Genomic DNA, 21,518 nt, shown 5'->3' on the forward strand with positions numbered 1-21,518 from the left:
GGGGGGCCGGGGCGGGGGCAGCGGCGGTGGAGTCGGGGGGCAGCGAGGGGGGATGAGCGCGGGGGGGCGGCGGGAGGCAGTGAGGGTCTGATCGTCACCGAGTGGGCGGGGGGCGTCGTGTCCGTGCGTCCCCCGGAGAGGGCGGGGATCGGCACCCCGGCACTGAGATGGGTCGGGGAAGGTTTGGGGGTGCCCTCCGCGATCGGGGTGGAGCAGAGCAGAGCAGTGTCTGGGCAGACCCCGAGGCGTGGGGGACTCCAGAGCGCTCCTCTGCCCGCACGGCTGTGCCTTCCCCACCCATCCTCGCATGAACCCAAACCTGCCTCCTCCCAAAGCAGCCCTGGCTGGCAGCAGGGGTACGGTGTGGGCTGTCTCATCTGTGGCTCCTTTCACCTCTGCTCCCCAAACACTCCCACAGCTCGGCTGGTAACCAACATCACCCTCAACACACACAGGGAAACTGAGGCACCACCCTGAGCCTTGCCAGGCAAGAAGAGGAAGAACTGTGGGGCCATACCCCCGTGGCATGTGCTGTCCCTGTCCTCCACAGATGTCCCTGTCACCACGAGGACTGCTTCATCTGGCTGCTGAACAGTTCCCCTGTGCTGGGGAACTGCTGCTGGGCCAGTGCTTCCAGGCTTTCAGGGGTTCCCAGGCTTTGTAGGGCTCCTACAGGACATGGGAGGGCAGCAGAGAACCCAGGGCAAGGCAGGTCAGGTTTGGCCTTGCTCCTTGCTTGGTGCCACCACAAAGAGATCATCCCTCTGTCTGAAGGGTCTGAAGGGGGGTCAGGATGTACCAGTGACCGTCACCCCGCTCAGCAGGCAGAGCACTGGGGACACAGGGCTCTCTGCCACAGCCCAGAGCCCTCTCCAGCCCCAAGCGCCTTGTCCGGCTCCTGTCCATGCAGCTGAGGAACGTTTCACCCCGTGCACTGGCCCCAGCTGAGGTCATGTTTTCGGCAGGGCTGAGCCGGGCTCTTTCAGAGAGGGGCCCTGGCCGCAAGGCCCACGGGACCCTGCACCACCCCTCCGGCCCAGCAGCAGCCTCCTGGCTCTGAGTGGTGCCAGCACTGCACGAGCAGCTTGGCTTGGCGTGGGATGGAGCTGGACACAGCTTTGGTCCAGTGGGACGTGGAGCAGCCCGAGTCTCAAGACAGGGGAGAGCGGGTGAAATGCCATGTGCCAACATGGACAGAGAATAGTGTCACTGGCAGTGCCACATCTCCATCCCTCCCTCCATCCCTCCAGCCGGCAGGCTGGCTCTCACCAAGGCAGATCTTCCCTCCCTTCTCCGCTTACAGCCCTTTGAAGCCCCAGGGAGGGGTCAGGAATGGGAAGGGCCAGGTTTACCCCACGTGATATTGGTGCCACCCGCAGGTACAGGAGCCCTGCAGCACCTGGCACCTCCAGACAGTGTGTGGTGGGGACAGGAGCACTGACTGCGGGACAATGAGGGTCCTGGGGGGAAGGACAGAGCCAGCAGCCACTGGCCATCAGGCTCCCAGTGTACTGCTGGCCCTGACCCTGGCGTTGCTCCCAGCCCTGTCCTGGCTGGAGTGACCCAGGCTCACTCGGCCGCCTCGGAGCAGTTGCCCATGTAAGGGCAGAGGGCTGGGGAGCCAAACGTCCAAGCGGGATGTCCGCAAGCCAGTGGGTGGTGATGCACTCACTCACATGCTCCAGGATGCGAGAGGAGCTCGCAGAGGCCAGGAAGGGATTTTCCTTGGCTGCGAGTGGGGTTGCACAACTGCCGTCTCTGGCAGGGAAGGGGTCAGACCTCGCTTGGAGCAGCAGGAGCTGCTGCATCTGTAAGGGAGCAGCCAGGCTCCTGATGTAAAGGCAGGAGGAGTCTGGTGGCCAGGAGGGAAGTGGGTCCTTGAGACAAAGGGTGCTCAGAATCCTAATGAGGCTGCCCTGCTCCCAGGAAAACCACGCTGAGGGCTCTGTCCACCGTCCTGGCTGTGGCTAAGGCAACTCGCCTGTGGTAATACCACAGGTGGGGGGCAAGGCTGGTTCTCAAGCAAAGCTGGGAGCAAAATTCCACAGGCCATTCCCACACAGACAGTGATGCTACCTCCCTGAACATCATGGACTCCCTAGGGCATAACTGAGCCCCATCAGCACTCACAGAGTGAGTGGGGTGAGGAGCTGGCCTGGGATCTGCAGCCCTGCAGCACCCAAAGGGAGACAGCAGAAGCTCTGGGCCAGGGCTGGGGGCGGTGGCAGGCACTGGAGCCAGGACAAAGGAGCCCTTTGGAGCACAGTGAATGGTGGCTTCACATCTGACCTTTCCTCTGGGCGCTGGTGCCACGCTGGGTCAGGGCTGCAGCAGAATTTTGGGACAAGGTTCAGACCCAACCATTCTCCCCCCAAAACCCAGCTGCTGCTTGCTGCTGCTGGGCTCCTTTAAGGAGGGAATCTCGCCTCTCTCATCAGTTCAGGCTAATTAAACTCTGCTAAACCAATTAGAGCTGCAATTTGCAACAAGACGTTCTATTGAAAAGAAGAGCCCAGGGTCAGGGCAGAGGTTTCATACCGCCGGCGTGGATCTGTGGGCAGGTGTTGGCCAGGGCCCTGGATGTTGCCATTTCCCTGTCAGAGCAAGGTGATCCTGGCCCCATTCCTCTCCTCACCGCAGTGGGATGCCCCAGTTTCTCTCATGCAAGCAGAGATGCTGCCAAACACCGCAGTGGGGAGAGGGGCTTCTGGTGAGGGCTCCACAGCCCCAGCTCGGGTTTATCCAGAACCCTCGGGGACAGGCTCAGCACAGCAGGGCCAGCACTAGAGCTCAGTGTGCACCCAGCAAAGGGGGACGGGATGGAGCTTTGGAGCACGTGGCGAGTGGCCAGAGCAAGGCGTGAGCCGAGGGCACGGCCCCACGGCTGCTGCCGGCAGCCTTAACCCTGGGGCGGGATTTTCTCCTGTATCCCCACAGCTCCAGCCTAGTGAATTGACTCAGTGCTTGTTTGGGGAGAGAGTGGAGTGTCAGGACGGCACCTTGATGGGTGCACTCCACCCCCAGCGCTGACACGGAGCTTCGCCCCGCGCCCCGGGGCGGCAGCGTCACCGCTCCGTGCCTCAGTTTCCCCATCTGCTGAGGCGAGATAATGCTCCTCTGCTTGATCCTGCGCTATCTCCCAGGAAGGTTGCAGGGATTAGTTTGCTAATGTTTGCAAGGAGCTTTGAAGATGAAAAGCCGTGAACAAATGCCAAGAAGTGCTGAGCTGGATTCTCCTCGCCAAGTAATCGTTTCATGTTCCTGGGACACTTCCACTTCTGTGGATGAAGGAAGGCAGGGCGGGAGCGCCAGCATTCAGGGAGGGCTGGGAGGCTGACATGCATTCCCAAGACCTGCCTCTCCAAATCTGATCACCCATTCTGTTTGATTTCTAATCAAATTCTGATCCCTCCTGCTGATGCCCAAACCCAGACTCCCTCCCTGTTGCTGGCACCAGCATCTCCATCACCCTGCAGGCCCAAGGACCACAGGAAGCATCACCCTGGGTGGATTGACTCTCTCTCCCCTTCTCAGAAATGTCCTCCTCCTCTCCAGTGCTTTGGGTGCCCCCAGCGAGAGCTGCATTTTCCCAACAGCTCTTCTTTTTGAACCTTTGGTCTCAGTGCCACCAGCTCTGCTCTAAACTGATGGGAGATGCTCTGGGCTGTCCATGCTGGGGAAATGCCAGTGCTTGGAGCCAGGAGGTGCGAGCAACATGGAGTGGGGACTGGGAAGCCTGGGATGTGGGGAAGCAGTGGCCATGGGGAAGCAATCCCATCCCATCCTATCCTGTCCCATCTCGTCCCTGGAGAAGCCACCCCTGACAAGACACGTCCCTCTCAGCCAGGAGCAGTTGTCTCATGGCTCCAGTTCCACATCTCCTGTCCACACACTCCAATTTCCAGCCTCCTTAGCCAGCTCCTTACGGAACGATCCCTTTGCCCACATGGCTGAGCCTGGTGGGGTTGGCCTGGCCGGGCTCAGCCACGCGTGACACAGGCTCTGTGTGTGTCTGTGTGTGTCTGTGTGTGTGTGTGAGTGTAAACAAGCCGTGAGTCAGCGCCGGCGGCCGTGCGGGCTCCCAGCGCGAACGCTGCCTCCGCCGCGGTGAAGGGCAGGAGCAAAGCGAGCCTCGAGGGAAGAGCTGGCAGCACCGTGGAACGTCGGGCAACTGTGTGGAGCTGAACTGGGTCCAGCAGAGCTGGGAGTCGGGAGAACCTCCCGGGTCATTAAAGTCTCCTGGCTCCGTGCTGAGGCTGGGGAGAGGCAATGCCAAAGGAAGCAGAGCTGCACCGGGAAGGGCAGCGGCTGCTCCACTGATCTTCGCTCCCAGAGCAAGGTGCTGGTTATTAGGGTGGGACAGATGGGCTGGTGGCTGCCCTGCTCCCATGCCAGCCACGGGGAGGACATGGACCCCGTTGGCTCTACAATCCCAGCATCCTGGTCTGGCTAGCCTGGTGGCCCTGGAGGATCCCCATCCTGTGGGCCACTAAAGAGTAGAGCCACCAGAGGTCACATCCTCCCTGGAGCCCACATCTGCCACACAGCCCCTGTCAGCCAGAGAGCCTCATTGCTTGGCCCAGGCTGGCAGTTGTTAGAAAAGCATGTTTTTCGCATTAAAATTTCACTTGAAGAACAATGGTTTAAACCAAGCATAAAAAAAGGAAAGAATCCAAAAAGAAAAAAAGAGAAAGGAAAATTTTTGGTGGAGCCCAAAAGCAGCCCCTTGGGACCATGAACTTCCCCTGAGCCCCTCTGCCTTGGCTGCTCCCAGGGGAAGATGGGCCATGGGACAGCACAGCTGGGCCAGGGAAGGACCACCAAGATGCCACCAGCTCTTCTGATCCAGGGATCAGAGCCACGTAGGGCTGGGGCCACCAGCGTCCCTCAGCCCTCACAGCCTGGTGGTGGTGAGGAAGGGGCTCAGCCTGCACCGCTGCTCCTGGGTCACTGTGAGCTGCTGGATCACTGCCAGATGGGATCCGGACCCGCAGCCCGGAGGTGTGAGGCTCCAGGAGATGAAGTGGGGGATGTAAATCTCCCGATCTGTCTGAGCAAATTCAAAGGAGACCGATTCAAATCCGCCGTGACACGACTGGCTCGAGGCGAGTAGACAATCCCTGCAGTGTCTGTAAGGAATCTCGCCGCTTTCCTTTGAGTGGCCTCCAATTTATTAATTAAAATAGGCAATTATATATGATGTGGGGTGGAGGGGAGCAGGGAGACCAGCTGCACCAGTTATTCTCACTTGGCAGGAATTGCTCTGGAAGCTGCTCTGGCTGCAGGAGGTGCTTGTGCTTCCCAGGGCTCAAGGCAGAGCCTGGGATGAGCCCATGCCTGGAGCTGCCCCTGTGCCTCCAACACCTGAGCAGTGTGGGGGCTGCAGCTCCAATCACCACTTTCTTTAGGAACACAGGGTCCAGAGGCCAGAAGGAATCCCTTGAGCCCCTGTCTGGGGTATGTCTCCCCTCCACTGCTCGGCCCAGGTGGGATGGTGACTCTGAGCTGCTGGAAGAGCCTCCCACCCTGTCCCAGTGGGAGCCCTGGGATATTTTCCACTGCCCTTCCCAAAGTGGCTGATTTGGGAGCGGGCTCTGTCTAACGATGACTCGATACTACCTGGGGAGGTGTCACCTCCTCGTCAGCCCTCTCAGGTGAGGGTGCAGTTTGCCTTTCTGCAGCACCGTGGGAAAATCCTTCCCTGGGTGACTCAAATTTTCTCCCAACCAGACGCAGCTTCCTTGCAGGCAGCAGAAGGAAGGGGGACAGACAATCACAGAGCCCCCAAACTTGGGGCGCCCGAGCAGCGTCAGAGATGGGGTCTCTATGGTAGGCGCATGCCCTCTGTGGGGAGGAATCGTGGCTGGGGCCAAAGTCAGGGTGTGTGACTGTTTGGGAGCCTCAGCCCCCAAGGAAAGGTGATCCCCTCTCCATGGTCAGCACCAGCAGTGAGGGATGGGCAGAGGACTTTGGCTGTAGGTCATGGGCAGAGGCTGCAGTCTGGACATGGAGGCAAACCCCAACAGATGAGTGAGGGGCTTTTGGGGAACCGTTCCCACTGCTGTGTGCCTGCAGCTGCTCTGCTGCCCTTATCTCCATGTGCATCCACATCCGCTGCCATTTACATCCCAACGAGTGTTGCCACGTTCAGCTTCCACAGCTCCTGCGTCAGGGAATTCCAGAAGGACAAAGTCAGTGGAGCCGGATCCTTTCCCCCCCCATCCCACAGGCACCCGGCACCCATTTGATCAAGTGGCAACTCGTTCTCCGACCGTGAAACAGGGCACTGGCAAACCGCGGGGAAGGAGCTTCCCTTGGGGTGTGAAATGCCCCATCCGGAGCCGCAGGCTCTGCGCTGAGGCTCCAGGCTTTGTCTGGCTCCCGGCTGGGCCACGACGCACTGTCTGGACCCACCTCCTGAATAAAAGGGTTACGGGAGCAGCAGTTTCCTCATCACCTGTAAATAAATGCCAACGTGCCTTATCAGCGGCCGGGATCATCGATCAGCCACTGGACTCTGCCAGTCTGTGCCACAGCTGCAATTCTCACACGGCCACCGAGCCCTCCCAGCTGCTGACCGGTGACCCAGCCCTCAAGCGCTGTGTCCCACCAGTGTCCAAGCTCACCACGTCCCTGTCCCTGCCCCCAGCGTGGGGAGCGGAGCTCTGCCCAGCTTTCCACAGCTCCTGAGCTGCTCCACAAATCCCTCCCCGGCTCCATCACCCGGCAAAGCTGGAGCAGCAAATCCTGGGCTGAAGATGCCACCTGCTGGGAGCAGGGCTGGTGTCGCGGGCTCGAAGCCCAAGACTCCACAGCCCCACTATGCAGAACTCTTAAAATCTCACAGTTCTGCCATTCCAATTCTGCCCCGCAGCCTCAACATCGTCTTCCCCCAAAACCTCACAACCTCACTGCTTGGGTACCCTAAAATCTCCACAGTCACATCACCCTAAAATCCCTGCTCAGCAGTGCCACACAACAGCCCCAAAGGCTTGGGACCCCAGTGAGGACCAGGCACACCCTCTGCTCTCTTAAAACTGCAGCCTGGGCAAAACGCTGGCCCTGAACCGAGCCGCAGGTGGGATTCTCAGGTCCCAAAAATCGAGATTCCACCTCTCAACTCTAAAAACCTCGCCAGAACCCTCCAGCATCCAAGGGGCAAGGTTTGGGAGAAACACCCAACCTGAGAGTGTTCTGCCGAAATGGAACATTCCAGTTCGTTTGGGGCTATTGGAACTTGAAGCAGCTCCCGGGGTTTTCACTGGGAATATCCCTTTTTCCTCCTTTCGGGGGGACTCTCATTTTTTCCTCTTATTTTAATAAGTAAGTAAGTAAATAAATAAATAAATAAGCAAGCTTTTAGACCTTTTAAAGAGGGTCTGGGGCTGAGAGAGGGGTCAGGAGCCCGGGGATGGAGGGGAGAAAGAAGGATGGGAGTGTTCCCGGAATGGCGGGAGGTTCCCGGAATCGCGGATACAGCCCCGCGGCTCCCCTGGCCACGCCCATCGCCTTATACGGTCAAATCACCGCCCACTCACCTTATATGACAAAACTCCCACCCCCTCCGCCCCTTTCCACCCTCCGCGTTCGCAGCGCGCGTTGTTCTCTGTCCCCCCTCGGCCGCCGTCGCCGCCGCGGCGTGCGCGGGGGGCGGGGCTGGCGGGTAGGGAAGATGGCGGAGGCGTCGCCGCAGCCGGGCCGGTTCTTCTGCCACTGCTGCTCGGCCGAGATCGCCCCACGCCTGCCCGTGAGCGGGGGGTCAGGGAGGGTCTCCGGAGAGGGCGGGGAGTGCGGGCGGGGCCGGGCGGGGGCCCCGAGGGGGCAGGCACGTGGGAGCGAGGCCTGAGGGGCCCAGGGGGCCTGAGCGGCGGGGAGGCGGGGGGGTGCCCTGTGGGGCTCCGCCCGTGGCACCGGGGCTCGGGGGCGTTGAGAGGGGCTGGGATCCGCAGCGAGGGAACGGGGCTGCGGCGGTGAGGGGAGAGGGTGTGCGGAGAGAACGGGCCAGCCTGGCCGAGGGGCAGCAGCTGGGCGAGCCGCGGCGGGGGCGGCGCGGCGGGAGGGGCCCTCGGCCCTGTTCGGCCTGGACGGGGTGGCCCGCGGCGGTTCGAGCTCTCCAGCATCCCCAGGGAACTGCTGGAGAGCGGGGAACGACTGGGGCGGGAGTGCGTCCAGCAGCAGCCTCAGGGTCCAGTTCTGACACCCCCAGCCCGAGCAGCCTGACCCCATCCGCTGCCAGGTGAAGCCCCGCGGGGCGGTGTGGGGTTTCTCGGTCGTCTTTCAGCAGGGTTTAATGAACACGACAAAAGCCCCGCGGTGGTGGCTGCTGGGGCGCAGGGAGGTGCTCGGTAACACGTAGGTAGAAGTGCTGTGTAGGCACCTGGGCAGGTGCTTTAGTCACACACCAAAACCCGGCGTGTGTGGAGCTTGTCCTTGGTGTGGGTGGAAAAGGAGTGTGGGCTGTTGGGGAGGATCTGGTGGATCACTTGGTTTCCTGAGATGTTAAATGTGATATGGAGAGTACTGCTCGTCTCTGTCCTAACACTTTTCACAGCACCTTGTCCCAAAAGTCACTGCTGATTGCTGGTACTCAGCTTGAAAAGCCTCTGAGGACAAGCAGAGCTGTCCCTGCCGGGGGTGGTTGGTTTGTGACGTGTGATTTGTCCTTTTGCCCTCTCGTTTGGGCCAGGGTGGGCCATGCTGGGGCTCCCAGCTCGTGTGTAAGAGTGAGGACAAACTCCCGACCGTGCTCCTGCTGAGCACACATGGGCTGTGGGCAGGAGCCAGGAGGTAACCCAGAAAATCTGTTCTTTATTTCTGTTCAAACACCCCGTGCTGGGCCGTGCTCTCATATGGCTGTGTGCACTTGGCTGGGCACAGCTGACTGTGCCAGCTGGGCACTCTTGGCCAGACTGGGCCAGGCAGGGAGCAGTCCTCTGTTTGGGGGCTCAGGTCTGTGAGTTCATGAACTTGTTTTGGGTTCACTCAGGTTTTACTCAGGTTTCACTCACCGTCTGCAGGCGCAGTAACCAGAGCTGCCAAAGCAGGGACTCAGACAGCCCGAGAAACAACAAACTTTGACATTTGTGCTGTTCCAGCTGCAGAGGAATGTGCTGATCCCTGTGCTGGGAGCTGGCTGTGAGCACATGGACACACACACACCACACAGCAGCTCCCTGGAGTAGCATGCTCAGGCCACAGTCATTCACCCCCATGTCATGTGTGTCCCACCCAGTTGGTGCTGGTGGGAAGCAACACAAACAGGGTTCCATGGGCTGTGGTTCCCTGTGCTCACACAGGAGTTCCTGAGCTCAGGCTTGGTGTCAGTGGTGCAGAGATGGTTGTTCCACAGCAGCAGATGGGACACCCACGTGGGAGAGGGAGCAGCCACCTCTCCCCTTCTGCTCCTGAGCCTCAGAGCTCCTGTATCTCCCTGGGCACACAGGGCACATGCAGTGGCTCCACGCTGTGCTCCTTCCCTGGGGCCTTATTGGGGTTGGCTGCAGGGCCAGAGGAGCGACCCCAAGGGCTTTATCAACAGCCTCAACTCCTCAGGGGAATCCCTCAGTCTGACTAAGGGCTGTTCCAATTCCAACGCAGCAGCAAAAGGAAGTGGCATTATTTTTAGAAGCTCTTAAATGCCTTCTGTGCTGAGCCTGGCTCTGCCAGCACAGGGATTTGGGGTGGTGTGTGCCTGCTGTGGGGCAGGGGATGGGATTGGCTCAGTGCTGCTTCTCAAGCACTGGAAAGTGAAACAGTTCCCTTTTAGGGTCTCCAGCATTCTGAGCTGCTCTGCCCAGGACAGAGGGTTGTTGTAGAGGATGAATTCCTCACTAACCCCAGTGAGGAATTGTGAGGAAGTGGCTGTCACAGGCACTGCACACTCAGCCTGTCTGTCCTGGCATGCTCAGTGCCCAGGGGACTGGGGTGGCAACAGGTCACTCCTGCAGTGAGCTCTGGGTGTGGGAGTGTGAGGTTCTGGCTGCAGAATGACCTGGAATGTCCCTGTGTGCTGTGAACCCCAGGCTGTGTTAGTGACAGGGACCATTCAGCCTCCCTGAGCACCACAAGCTTGCTGAGTCCCTGCTGCTATTCCCACATTTTTTTCTGCTCTCCAAAACATGAAACCGGGCCAAAGTTTGAGGGCTGTTGCGCAGGGAGCATTGGAGGTTTCACTTTCACTTCACTGGAGAACTGCATCAGCTGGTAGCTAATGTTGTGTCTGTACTGGGGATTAATCAGTGTCACCCTCATCATTCTTAAGCTGAGCTCCCACAGGCTCAGGCTGAGCTCTGGCCTCACTGGCTCAGGAAGGCAAGTGTCGAGGTTTGGGGTCTCTGGCTCTGGGACTGTGGCACGTGCTGGGGAAGGCAGACTGCAGGACCCTCCCAGCCCTGTCACACCCTGCAGCTCTGAGGTACCACTTCCTTCTCTCACCTGGTGTGTCTTCTCCTGCAGGACTACATCTGCCCACGGTGTGAGTCTGGTTTTATTGAAGAGCTTCCTGAGGAGCCGAGGTAATGTGCTGCCACAGGGGATGGTGCTCCAGTGAGCCCACGTTGCTTTGCTCTCTTCCTAGTTCAAAGGCAATATTTGATATAAAATGCACTGTTTCTGTTGCTTCTGCCCCAGCTTTGGCTCATCTTTCCTCACTTTTGGAATACAGTGCTTTGTTGGTACAGTTAGCATCTGCAGGCAAATCTGCCATGGCAGTGCTGAGTGTCTGACGTCTCTGCTGAGGGGTGGGGTGGAAATGGTTTGATTTCAAACAAACATAAAGAAGTGGTATGGAGACTTTCCCTGTGCTGTGTGGTAGCTGTGACCTAATCTGAGTCATCAGGGCAGAGATAACCCCAGAGAGAGGGCTCTGGGAATGGTGAGTGCAGGGACACCTCTGTGTAAGTAGTGACTGTGTTGGGGATGAACAGCAGAATGTTGTGGCTGAGACTTTGGACTCTGCCCTGGAGCAGTGAGGTCTGCATTTCTGTGCTGCTCTGCTGCCACTGGTGGCAGAAGCAGCAGGAATGTCTTAAAATGCTTCAGTCGTGTTTGTGGGGGCCCCAGCAGTGACCAGCTCCAGGACAGGCCAGGGGCAATGCAGGACCAGGGGCAGTGGGTGTTGCTGCTTGCTGATTGTGGTGGTCTGCATGACCTGGGGCTTCTGCACTGAGCAGGTGGTGTTTGGTTTGACCATGCCAACCCTGGAAGCTTGAAAATCCATCCTGGCTGATCCTGGCTGTTTTGGCAATTCCCTGTGATCCTGGGAGAACTGCGTAGTTGCTGAATCTCAGTGGTTTCGGTACTGTGAATACAAAGCTTTGTTCTGAGAGGAAATGTTGCTGCAGCTCTGAAAGCAGAAGTCTGACAACATTTAGAGTTTTCCCAATATCCTGAGCCGTTGGGTTATGTGCCTCTGCAGTAAAGAAGTTTCTTTGATTCAAGATTAGACTTACGTGTCTTGGGGTCACAGCAATCAGCGTTTGTGCCTTAAGTCCTCCTGGTGCTCTGGAGGATTAGCTGGTGTGTTTGAGGTGGATTGTGGGGAAATCCTCACTTGACATCGTGGTTCAGACGCTTCCCTGCAGCCTCAGGAAGAAATGGATGAGTATGTGGGAGAATTAAAAGGTTCGGAGAGGGAAAATAGATGTGGGCAATCAGAAAATCAGCAGCTGAGGGAGGACCAGGTTCTGTTGAGCTGTCTCTGCCCTGGGGTGGGAGAGGGGCAGAAAAGCCTTGGAAGCTGCTATGAGAAGATTACCACTGCTCTTCTTTCCCCATAGGAATGCTGACAACGAGACCAGCTCCTCTACGTCAGCCACTGATCAGAGCAGGCATCCTTTTGAGGTGAGCAAGTCCTTTCTCTCTTCCAACACCTTCTGCTTTGCTGTTGGATTGAGGATTTTTCCAATAGTGCATTGTTTAAACATTCCCCAGATCATGACAGAATTGGAAAGGAGGAATTAATATCCTCCACATGCTACTCCTGAAATCTCTGCATACCATATTTTTGCTGCGTGTGTTACATAGGACCATCACTCGTAGCCGATTCCCGTCGTGAGGGGGCTCAGCAGGATTTGGAAAGCAGGATTTGGGTGTGTTGCTATGCAGCAGCCTCAGCTCAGATGCAGCAGTGACACACCAAAGAGAAACCAGGGAGCTGTGTTTATTTCTGCCTTCGTGTGCAGTTCCAGTGTCTGTTCTCACTGAGCTGCTGCTGAGGGTGCTGCTGGTGTCACCTCAGGCCTGGGGTTTGCTGTGGGCAGTATTGGGACACCGTGGGAGCCGAGGGCTGTTCCTCCTCACAGTCTGTTCTCCGCATTCCTTCCCTCCCAGAACGTGGATCAGCACTTGTTCACCTTGCCCCAGGGCTATGGCCAGTTTGCTTTCGGGTTCTTTGACGACAGCTTTGAGTTTCCCTTTGGGTCCAACGTGCAGCCGGAAGACAACCGGGACTCGGAGAACCGGCGGGAGCGCGAGCACCAGTCCCGGCACCGCTACGGCGCCAGGCAGCCCCGCGCCCGCCTGGCCACGCGCCGAGCCTCGGGCAGGCACGAGGGCGTCCCCACGCTGGAAGGGTGAGAACCACTCTGGGACCTGGGCAGGGAATTCCATTGTTCCTCACCTTTTCTCGTGGCTTACGTGAGCAGCATCCCAAAGCTCTCCAGCACTGCCATGGGTGCCATCTGTGTCCCACCTGAGCCTGTTGGCAGCTCCTGTTTGGGGTCTGTTTGGGCTGTTTCTGCTGAGTGGTGACATGGACTGTGGCTGGGAGTTTCCTGTAGAAATTATTCCCTGGTCATTGCCAGATGTTGTACTTGCTCTGAGGGGAAACAGAAGAGAGCACCAAACAGTGTTTGTGTGAGTGCTTCCTGGGAGCCACCCATCATGTTAGGAATTGTCCCCTTATGAATCAAATACTGAATCTTTATCAGTGTCAGATCACTCCATAAGCTGCCATTGCAATTGCTGTAGGGTATTTTTAATTGCTCCCAACAATGTGACAGTATTCAGCTTATTCAGCCTCTCCCTCCACGCTGGTGTGCTGGGCTGCGAGCCAGCAAACTTCAATTCTTACACAATCCTGGTTTTCTTGTCTTTCAGAATTATCCAGCAGCTGGTCAATGGGATTATTGCACCAACCACAATTCCAAACCTAGGTCTGGGCCCTTGGTGAGTTGGAGGATATGCTGGTCTCTCTGACAGTGTCTCATTGGTGCTGCAGGATGAATTTACTTGCTGTCCTTGCTCTTCAGGGGAGTCCTGCACTCAAATCCGATGGACTATGCCTGGGGTGCTAATGGCCTGGATGCGATTATCACACAGGTAAAACTGGGATTCACCACAGTCTTCATCCTCCTGTGTGGTGCTGCAGGGAATGAGGGGCTGCAGGGACTGGAATGGGAAAGGGTCCACAGTGCAGGGTCCAAGAGCCCTGGCTCAGGAAACGAGTGGATTCTGTGTGCTGCTGAGCTCACCTCTCTCTTCTGCCTGCCTGGCCGGTTGTTTTTCCAGTTACTGAATCAGTTTGAAAACACTGGACCGCCGCCAGCGGACAAAGAGAAGATTCAGGCCCTCCCCACCATACAGATCACACAGGAGCACGTAGGTACGTGTCTGCTCTCTGGAAGCTCTGTGTAATGTTTTCTTGGGATTTGAATTTTGTCTGTTTGTACCTTTGAGGCATAAAACATTTCAAAGTGGGCAGAGAGCTGAAGGGGCTCTGTTACACTCACACAAAAAAAGAGCAGTGTAGGCTCGGTGGATTTGGCCTGGGGGGGTTTTGAGAAGTGGATAGAGATGGGAAAGCAGAAGGGAAGGATGAGGCATACCCGGAGCAGGGGGAGGTGGGGTGATGGTGTGGGGACAGCAGAGCACCAAGCTTTCCTCCTGACAGGGAGCAGTGGTGGGGAAGGGGAGAGGGATGATGAGTCCTGAGTCGGAGGCTTTGCTTGTTGTTCTCTCCTTGGCTCATCTGGGCTTGGCTTTCCCTGTGCATTGCAGATTCCGGGTTGGAGTGCCCTGTGTGTAAGGAAGACTACACAGTGGGAGAGAGCGTGCGGCAGTTACCGTGCAATCACCTGTTCCATGACGGCTGCATCGTCCCGTGGCTGGAGCAGGTGAGTGCAGGGCAGTGCCTGGGGTGTGCAGCACTGGGGGCTTTGTCTGGTCCTGCTCTCCTCTGTAAATATTTCTCTACCTCCATGATGAGGCCTGAGCATGAGCAGCCTGTGGTCAGAGGATGGAGTGTCACCCCAGCCCATTCCTCCAGTGCTGCTCCCCTATTGTGTTTCTAATCCCATTTCCCGTATTTCTTGTTTTGTTTTTTGTCTGCTCCCCAAAGCATGACACGTGTCCCGTCTGCCGGAAAAGTTTAAGTGGACAAAACACTGCCACAAACCCCCCAGGACTCACAGGGATGAACTTCTCGTCATCCTCCTCCTCCTCCTCTTCCTCCAGCTCACCAAGTAATGAAAACTCATCGAACAACTCATGAATCTTAAAGTACCCTCTGTCCCCGGGGCCCTTCCACTGTTCCCCCTCCCTCCCTGGCCACCTCGAGCAGCCTAAGGGGCTTCCAGAGCAGAGCGAGGGGAGGGGACAAGACAGGAGCAATGCCCCCAGAATTTCCTTTTGATTTCTGAAGACACGGAGACTCTGGGTCCTTCAGAGATGAGAAGCCTCAAGTTCTGTGATGAAAAAGGGGGGAAAGAGCTCTGTCTGTCAATAAAAACATCCTCTTTGCGTGGACTTTACCCATTGCAGTGCGAGGCTGCTGCGCTCCCCGGCTGGGAACCCCGAGGTGCTGAGCGAGTGGTTGAATCCCGAATGGAAAGGTTGTTTGTATGGGTTTGAATTTGAGATCCCTTTCTTTTATTTCTTTTGCTCCTCCTCCCCTTGGATACTATCTTTACTGCTTTGGAGATTGAAGGCTAAAATGGAAGCATAAGGATGCTGCCTCTCCCCAGGATCGCCATCTGGGGAGGATCAATAGCTGTCACTGAAACAGGAACTCTCAAGTAGACCCCGGGATCCTTCCCTGTCCCATCTCAAGTCCCTTTTATTTCTCTTTATAACCTCGCCCGCTGATACTCAACACTGAAAGGGGTTTTTATAATCTTAAATTATTACTGTTGTCAATAAATGGACATTTCAGCTCTGCGAGCCGTTATGCATGATTTGAGGAAAGCTACGGGGTGAGCTCTGAGGCCGCCAAGCTGTCCTGCCTTCCCTGGGCAGGCTGGGTCTCTCTGAGCCCTCCTGCATGCTGGGAGTTGTGGGAGCCACTGCCAGCCTGTGGATCACTGCACAGGTAGCCAAGGATTGCAACTGGAAGCATCCTCGCCTGGTGTTTTCTATTTTTTACACCTTCTTCCCCTTACGGTCCTGCCCCATCACAACTGGGGCAGGCTGTTCTGCTGGGCCAATACAGGACTGGGTGTGCAGCAGAACGAGGACCAGCAAATCTCATTGTGACCAAGTAATTACCAGGAAAACAACATTTTGGAGAAAAAAAAATGTATTGCAAAGCTGCTTAAAATAGAGCTGATTAAAACAAGGAGAGAGAGACAAATATCCAGGTATGTTTGTGACTCAGTTTCTGTGACAGAGCTGGAGCTCAGAGAATGACAAGAATGTCACCTGATCGAGCGGGCAGTGACTCCCTGCCATGGCCCTGCTTCCTGGGCCCTGAGGCATGAGAGGAGGAGCTCTCACCATCCAGTCACCGGGAGTCCCTGCCCCTTCATCTCACAGGGTCGTGGGGTGGTCAGGAGGTCTCCTAAAGGGTCGCCACCCCCCTCAAAAGGGGTTCATGATGGTGCCGCGTGTTGAGACTGCTCTGTGGCAGAGGCCAGAGCAGATAAGGGAGAACCTGCCAGGGAAGTGGGTGGGGGGTTTGGCAGTTTGGGGGCTTCACTGGCTCTCCTTTGGGTTTTGGGTCCCTGGGAGTGGGCTGTGGGGCTGCTGGGGAAGGTGCTGGCCCCAGCAGAGCTTGGGTGTCTTCTAAAGCAGCATCACCCCAGGACATGCCCCTTCCATAAGCTTCCTGAGAAGAGGTGAACCTTCTATAGGAGGGAGAAGCATGATTTGGCCTTTCTTGAGCCATTTCAGAACACAGGAAGTTGGTTTGTTGGAGAAAGTGTCACCAGCTGTGCCAGGGCGAGGGGCTGGCAGGGAGCGACTTGCCCGGACTGTTTTTCTTCCTTGGCTTGGCCGGGTAGTGAGGCGGCACCTTTCATCTCACAGGAGGGTTTATCTCAGGGCTGGTGTATCAGGGTTAATGGCTCATCCTCTGCCAGGGGCTGAGCCAGAAGCCTGGGCTGGTGAGGTGGGCGGCAGCAAGAAGGTCCTGGCTGAACCCGCACGTGTCCGTCAGCTGACACGACACCAAGGAAGGCTTTGCTGTTTAGTCACCAAAGCAAGAGACCTGGAAAAAGCTTCCCTGTCCCACTGTTTCAGCTGTGACAGGGGGTTCCTGGCTCCCCCAGGTGCTTGGGGATGATTTCTCTTATGTGAGCAGTGCTCAGATGGGTTTCAAGTGGGCTGAGCAAAGTCCCGGGTGGGTGCATGGCAGCTGCTGCCCATCTGGCAGGGGCTCACCACAGTCACCACATGGTTAATACAGCGGCTGTTCCCTCTCAGACTCGTTTGGAGCTGGTTGGGTCAGAAATGGAACGAGTTTGGTGGTTTTTGCTGGGGCCATTGCTCTGTCTGACGTGACAGTGACCGGGATGCTGGGCCTGGCCACAGCAGGCATGAGGTGGCACAGGGATGTACCCTGGCCAGGAGGCTGAGGTACAGGTGCTATTCCTGGCCATGCTGCCCTGCAGGTGAGGGGCTGGTCCTCACCACTGTCCCAGCCCTGTTTTTGTTGGGGATGAGAGTGCGGAGCTGGGGCCGCACAACTGACTGGCACTGACTGTGGCCAGAGGCAGCCCTAGAGCTGTGTCTGCCTGAGGATCTGCTCTTTTTGTGCCACTGAACAACCACTGCTGTTTTCCTGCAGGGTGGGTAGGGGTCAATGAAAAGCTGGATGGGGCAAAGGAGCAGCTGGGCTCCCTGCCAATGGCAGCAGGGATGACACTGGTGGCTGCAGCCACAACCACGTAGGAGTCAATCCCTCCCATCCCAAGTCAAGTTCACCATCAAAGCTCCAAGATCTGCTCCTGTTCCATATCATGAACACAGCTTTAATTGCCACGGGTGCTCGGACACAGACAACCTGTTGGTACATCCCATTAGCAGATCCTGGCCCCTGCTGTGGTTGTGCTCCCCAGCTGCACCACGCCAGCTCTGCACTGAGGGAACAGTGAGAGAGAGCCACAACCCCGTGCAGCTGAGTCTGAAGCATCTGCCTTATACATCCATCCTCTGCCATGCATTAAAAATACAGCAATAAATAGAAAAAAAAAATAGATATGTACATAAATAAAATAACTTTTTTTTTTGGGTTTTTTTTTCCTACAGAACCATCCGGAGCTGCCCACGTTGTTCAGCTGACGAGCATGGGGAGGAAGTGTGTGGAGAGGTGCTGCCGGCGTGTCTTGCCCCCTCGCTGTGGCCTGCCCTTGCTATTGAGCGAGAGGAACATGGGGCGGCCGCGGTGCCGCCAGCGCAGCGACGCGTAGGTGTTGTAGCCGTTCTCTTCAATGCGCTCCGTGAACTTGCAGTTGGGGCTGAACTCCTTCTGGCAGGAAAGGGAAGGGGGTGAGGGGTGGCTGTGCTCAGCTGGGGTCCCTCGGACCCCAAGAGTGGGGCAGGGCAGTACCCTGGCTCCTCCCTGGTCCCTGGGGGACAGAGGGGCTTGGTGGGTGCTGTCCCCTGCTGGAGAGCAGGTCAGGGCATGGGAAACCAGGACCCTGTTCCAAATCTGCCCTGAGTCTCTGACTCTGGTGCAGTCCCTCCCAGGAGGCAGTGTCCGACCTACCGACCCGTAGAGCCTCCCCCGCTTGTTCATGGCCAGGTAGAAGCCAGTGTGCACCGCCCGGATGGCCACGACGCCGACACGCACCGACCGGATCTCGACGATGCCTGCAGGACAGGGAAGCATGGCATGAGCCAGGGAGGGACAGCCAACCTTCTCTAGGGGCCCTGCCCCAGTGCTGGGTCTGTGGCCACAGTGTCCCTCCAGAGGGAGGAAGTTGCTGATCCTCACCCAGAGCCAGAGCAGCCAGAGGAGCAAGGGCTGCTGCCCAAGCTGGGAGTGGGAGGGGGAACCTCTGATCCAAGGAAGGTTTGATCTTTACTCCTCTCCTCCCCAGGGTCCAGCCACTTCCCAGGAGCCAGGCTGTGCAGGAGCGCTGCCAAGCACAACCTCGTGTGTCCTCCCTTCATTGGCAGCTTTGCCCGTGCATCCATCCCCAGCGTGCCAGCAGTGCCCCGGGGACCTGACCCGCCTCCCGCAGCGCCTGGCCCCGGCACACGCAGGGCACTGAGGCTGGCATGGCTCTTGGAAGGGCAAAGTATGCGTGGGGGTGGCAGCGACAGCACACATCGTGTTATGGTGGAGGAAGGCACGCGGGCAGAGGTCTGCGGGGGCAGGAATGGGCCAGGACAGTGCCGTCCGTGGATGTCCCATTGCCTGGTGGCACAAGCGAGGACAAGCAGCCCCGTGCCTGGCACTGCGGGCTGGCGGGTGGAGAAGCACTGCAGAACGTGAGGATGAGCCCGGGGGGCGGCTGCAGCCAGGCTATGAACCCACAGCCGGGCTGGCGTGTGTGTGCCCCGACCGCCGAGCTCCGGCTCGGCCGCTAATGGGAAAGGCATGTGGTCAGACCAGCGGCTCTGGCACGGGAAACACCCAGAGCATCATCAGGGCCTCTGGATTCCTGCACTGCCTCACGCCGGCCAGCCCGGAGCGCCGCTGCCCGCCCTGCCGCCCGCCAGGCACACGGGCAGTGGGAAGGGGAGGAGGAATGTCCAGAGAAAGCAATGTGGGAAGGGCAGCAGGGAGGGCTGGAGCCACAGCAGGATTTGCCTGTGGACACCACTGCAGGGGCTGCCCCGGCTGGACAGGGTGGGAGAACACGCAGAGACTGGCTGCTGGCGGTACACACACCCTGGGTTTCATCAATCTGCCGGACCTGCTGGCATTTCCCTGCATCACCTGCCTGCAGGAAGCTGGGAGTGGGCAGGATGGATACAGCACTAGAGCAGCGTGAGGGATCCCGAGGTTCGGCTCCTCGGGGATTTTCAGCCCGGCTGCTCTGGTGCTGCCACCGGGACCAGCAGGGCTTGGCCCAGGGAAGCCAATGATGAGCGCTGTGGAAGGGAAGGGCTGAGCGAATGCCTGTGAATCCGTCCCACTTGATCACTGTCTGAAGCTGCTGCTATTTATAAGGACTTGTGCTTTTCTAAAAATAACCCCCTTCTGTTCCCAGTGCTCCGGCCGGCTCTGCCGCCCTTTGTTTGCAGGTGCCTGGCCAGTACCTGGTCAGAGCCAGCTCCCAGTGCTCCCAGTCTCACTCAGCCCCAGGAGGGTCTCGAGGAGACTGGGGCAGATGCAGGGCTTGAGGTGGAGGAGTCCCTGGAAGAGCCCCCGCCACCCTAGAGCTGCCAGTGGGGCTGGTCCAGCAGCTTCTGCGAGGGCTGTGGAGCAGAGCCCGCGCCCAGCCCAGGCGCACACAGATAAGCAGAGTGAGCCTCATGTACAGCCCGGAGCTGCTCTGCCTGCCAGGTCCTATGGCCACACCATCGAGGGAACGTGTTGGGGTGCTTTATGCTGGCACTGTGCCTGGTCGGGACTCCCGACAGCCTCCGACACCACAGGAGGGTTCCCTGGGCTGGGCTTGGCTCCCGTGTCCTGTGGCTGCTGGGACACATCCTGTGCTGGCCGGGAGATAGGACAGCCCCTACTGGACCAGGACGTGGGCTGGGTGTGCTGCAGCCCTCCTGCCCCAAACCCCAACACCCTGTCAGGGCACCTGGGGGATGCTTAGGCATCCCCCTTGCCCAAGGCTCCCAATATCCCCCTCCTTGTCCAGCTACTGTCCTGCCAGCCTGGTGTCCCCATCCCTGTTCCAGGGACACTGCACAATGGGCAGCTGATGCCTGAGCACTCTTGCTGAAGTCATGCAGTGACTGCCACGTCCTTGGGGACTCTGTCCCTCTGCCCACACAGCTGTCTATATGTTGAGTCCCAACCTGCTCTGCAGGCAGCGGCTGCTCCATGGTCCCCTCCGACAGGAACGTTCTGGTGTCCTACATCTGACAGATGCCCCATTATGGGACCAGCATCACGCCAAAACTTCCTACATCCCCCCTCCTCCGCAGCCTTTTTCCCCCTTCAGTGTGTTAGTGGGGGAACGATCAGATCCTCCCAGTCCATGGGGAAGGCAGGGCAGGGGGCATCGTGAACTGGCAGGACGAGATGGGACAAAGGACCCCTAGGACACCGGAGCCGCTGGGAAAGCAGCGCCGGGTCCCCGGGCAGTGCCTGCCCCTCTCATGGCTCCCACAGTGCAGTGACGGTGGCGAGGGCAGCCGGCGCTGGTTGTGCTCCAGGAGCGGCTGCTCCGGCCGGCGGGGACAGTGGGGACCCGCCGTTCTCGCACCCCCGGAGGACTGGGCACTATGGCTGAGATTTCCCCAGAGGAAAGAGCTCCGCAGCTCTCTTCGGGCTGGGCATGGAGGGGTCCCGTCGCCGACCCGAGGCGCCTCCGTCCAGCCTCCGCCGCGGTCCAGCCCCGGCAGCGCCCGCCTCTGCCGCAGCCCCGGCAGCCGGCGGGATCGGGCTCTCGCCCGCCGTGGGCGGGGGGCTGCCCCAGATCCCGGCTCTCCCCCGTCCCGGTCCCGGTCCCGTCCCCACTCACTGCCCGGCCGCTCCCTCCAGCGCGTCCCCTCCACGCCGCCGCCGCCGTCGATGCGCAGGAAGAAGCGGGTGGCGGAGAAGAGTCGCCGCCAGCGCACGTCGCCCTCCAGGTGCCCGTAGCTGCGGGGGGGCCGCCGGCCGGTCCCGGTGGCACTGCCCGGCCCCGGCCCCGCCAGCACAGCGAGTGCCCCGGCGAGACAAGCGGCGATGGCGGCGGGGCCCCCGCGCCTCATGGCGGTGGGCGGCGGGCGGGCGGCGGGCGACGAGCGATGGGCCATGGCCACGGCGGCAACCGGCGACCGGCCCCGACGGCGCGAGCGGCCAGGGATGGGCGGCCCGGGGCGGGACAGTGGGGGCGAATGGGCGGGGCAGGGGCTGGGGCGGTGCTTCCCATTCATAAACCGGCGCCCCGACGGCTGTCCCGGGTCACCGGCCGCCGTCACTCACCTACGACCGCGGGGCCTCCGGTTGGGCACCGCACACTCCTGTATTTGCCGTCAGCCGCGATGGACGGGCAAGGGACGAGCGCCGCGGGCACAGAATGCGGGGAGAGGTGGAGGGCGCTGGGCTGCTGTGGCCCCAGGACCTGGGAACGGTGGTGTCTGTCTGATGCCCGACCCGAGGCGCGCCGAGGTCGCGCCGGAGAGGCGCGGGTCAGCCGGGCTCCATCATGTTCTCCGGGCTCCGCCACCTCCCGGACCCTCCGCCGTGT

General features: G+C 58.9%; 2 protein-coding genes across 2 annotated transcripts; one reads left to right on the forward strand and one right to left on the reverse strand.

The window, feature by feature from the left end:
* The first annotated feature begins 7,631 nt into the window (after positions 1-7,631).
* Positions 7,632-15,156, forward strand: RNF126 (ring finger protein 126). The gene is made up of 9 exons (XM_033082105.2): positions 7,632-7,747; positions 10,456-10,514; positions 11,778-11,841; positions 12,331-12,572; positions 13,099-13,167; positions 13,251-13,320; positions 13,510-13,603; positions 13,999-14,114; positions 14,339-15,156. Exons 1-9 carry the CDS (start codon positions 7,673-7,675, stop codon positions 14,489-14,491), a joined length of 942 nt encoding a protein of 313 aa, XP_032937996.1. The 5' UTR covers positions 7,632-7,672; the 3' UTR covers positions 14,492-15,156.
* Positions 15,157-17,464: 2,308 nt separating this feature from the next.
* On the reverse strand, positions 17,465-21,204 carry FGF22 (fibroblast growth factor 22). The gene is made up of 3 exons (XM_033081934.1): positions 20,808-21,204; positions 17,924-18,027; positions 17,465-17,683 (listed from the first exon to the last, which is right to left on the reverse strand). The coding sequence occupies exons 1-3, from the start codon at positions 21,202-21,204 to the stop codon at positions 17,489-17,491; spliced, it is 696 nt and encodes a 231-aa protein (XP_032937825.1). The 3' UTR covers positions 17,465-17,488.
* Positions 21,205-21,518: the final 314 nt, after the last annotated feature.

Source organism: Catharus ustulatus, chromosome 29 (genome assembly GCF_009819885.2).
Source record: "Catharus ustulatus isolate bCatUst1 chromosome 29, bCatUst1.pri.v2, whole genome shotgun sequence".
In the NCBI taxonomy this organism is placed as follows: domain Eukaryota; kingdom Metazoa; phylum Chordata; class Aves; order Passeriformes; family Turdidae; genus Catharus; species Catharus ustulatus.

Bases quoted from the DNA above. Each gene is read 5' to 3' on its own strand.
- RNF126 (XM_033082105.2), top strand. From the start codon at position 7,673: ATGGCGGAGGCGTCGCCGCAGCCGGGCCGGTTCTTCTGCCACTGCTGC. The intron at 11,842-12,330 runs GTGAGCAAGTCC...CTTCCCTCCCAG, and splicing joins AGAGCAGGCATCCTTTTGAG to AACGTGGATCAGCACTTGTT. The intron at 12,573-13,098 runs GTGAGAACCACT...CTTGTCTTTCAG, and splicing joins GGCGTCCCCACGCTGGAAGG to AATTATCCAGCAGCTGGTCA.
- FGF22 (XM_033081934.1), bottom strand. From the start codon at position 21,204: ATGAATGGGAAGCACCGCCCCAGCCCCTGCCCCGCCCATTCGCCCCCA. The intron at 18,028-20,807 runs GTGAGTGGGGAC...CCTGTCCTGCAG, and splicing joins CTGGAGGGAGCGGCCGGGCA to GCATCGTCGAGATCCGGTCG. The intron at 17,684-17,923 runs GTAGGTCGGACA...CTTTCCTGCCAG, and splicing joins GGGGGAGGCTCTACGGGTCG to AAGGAGTTCAGCCCCAACTG.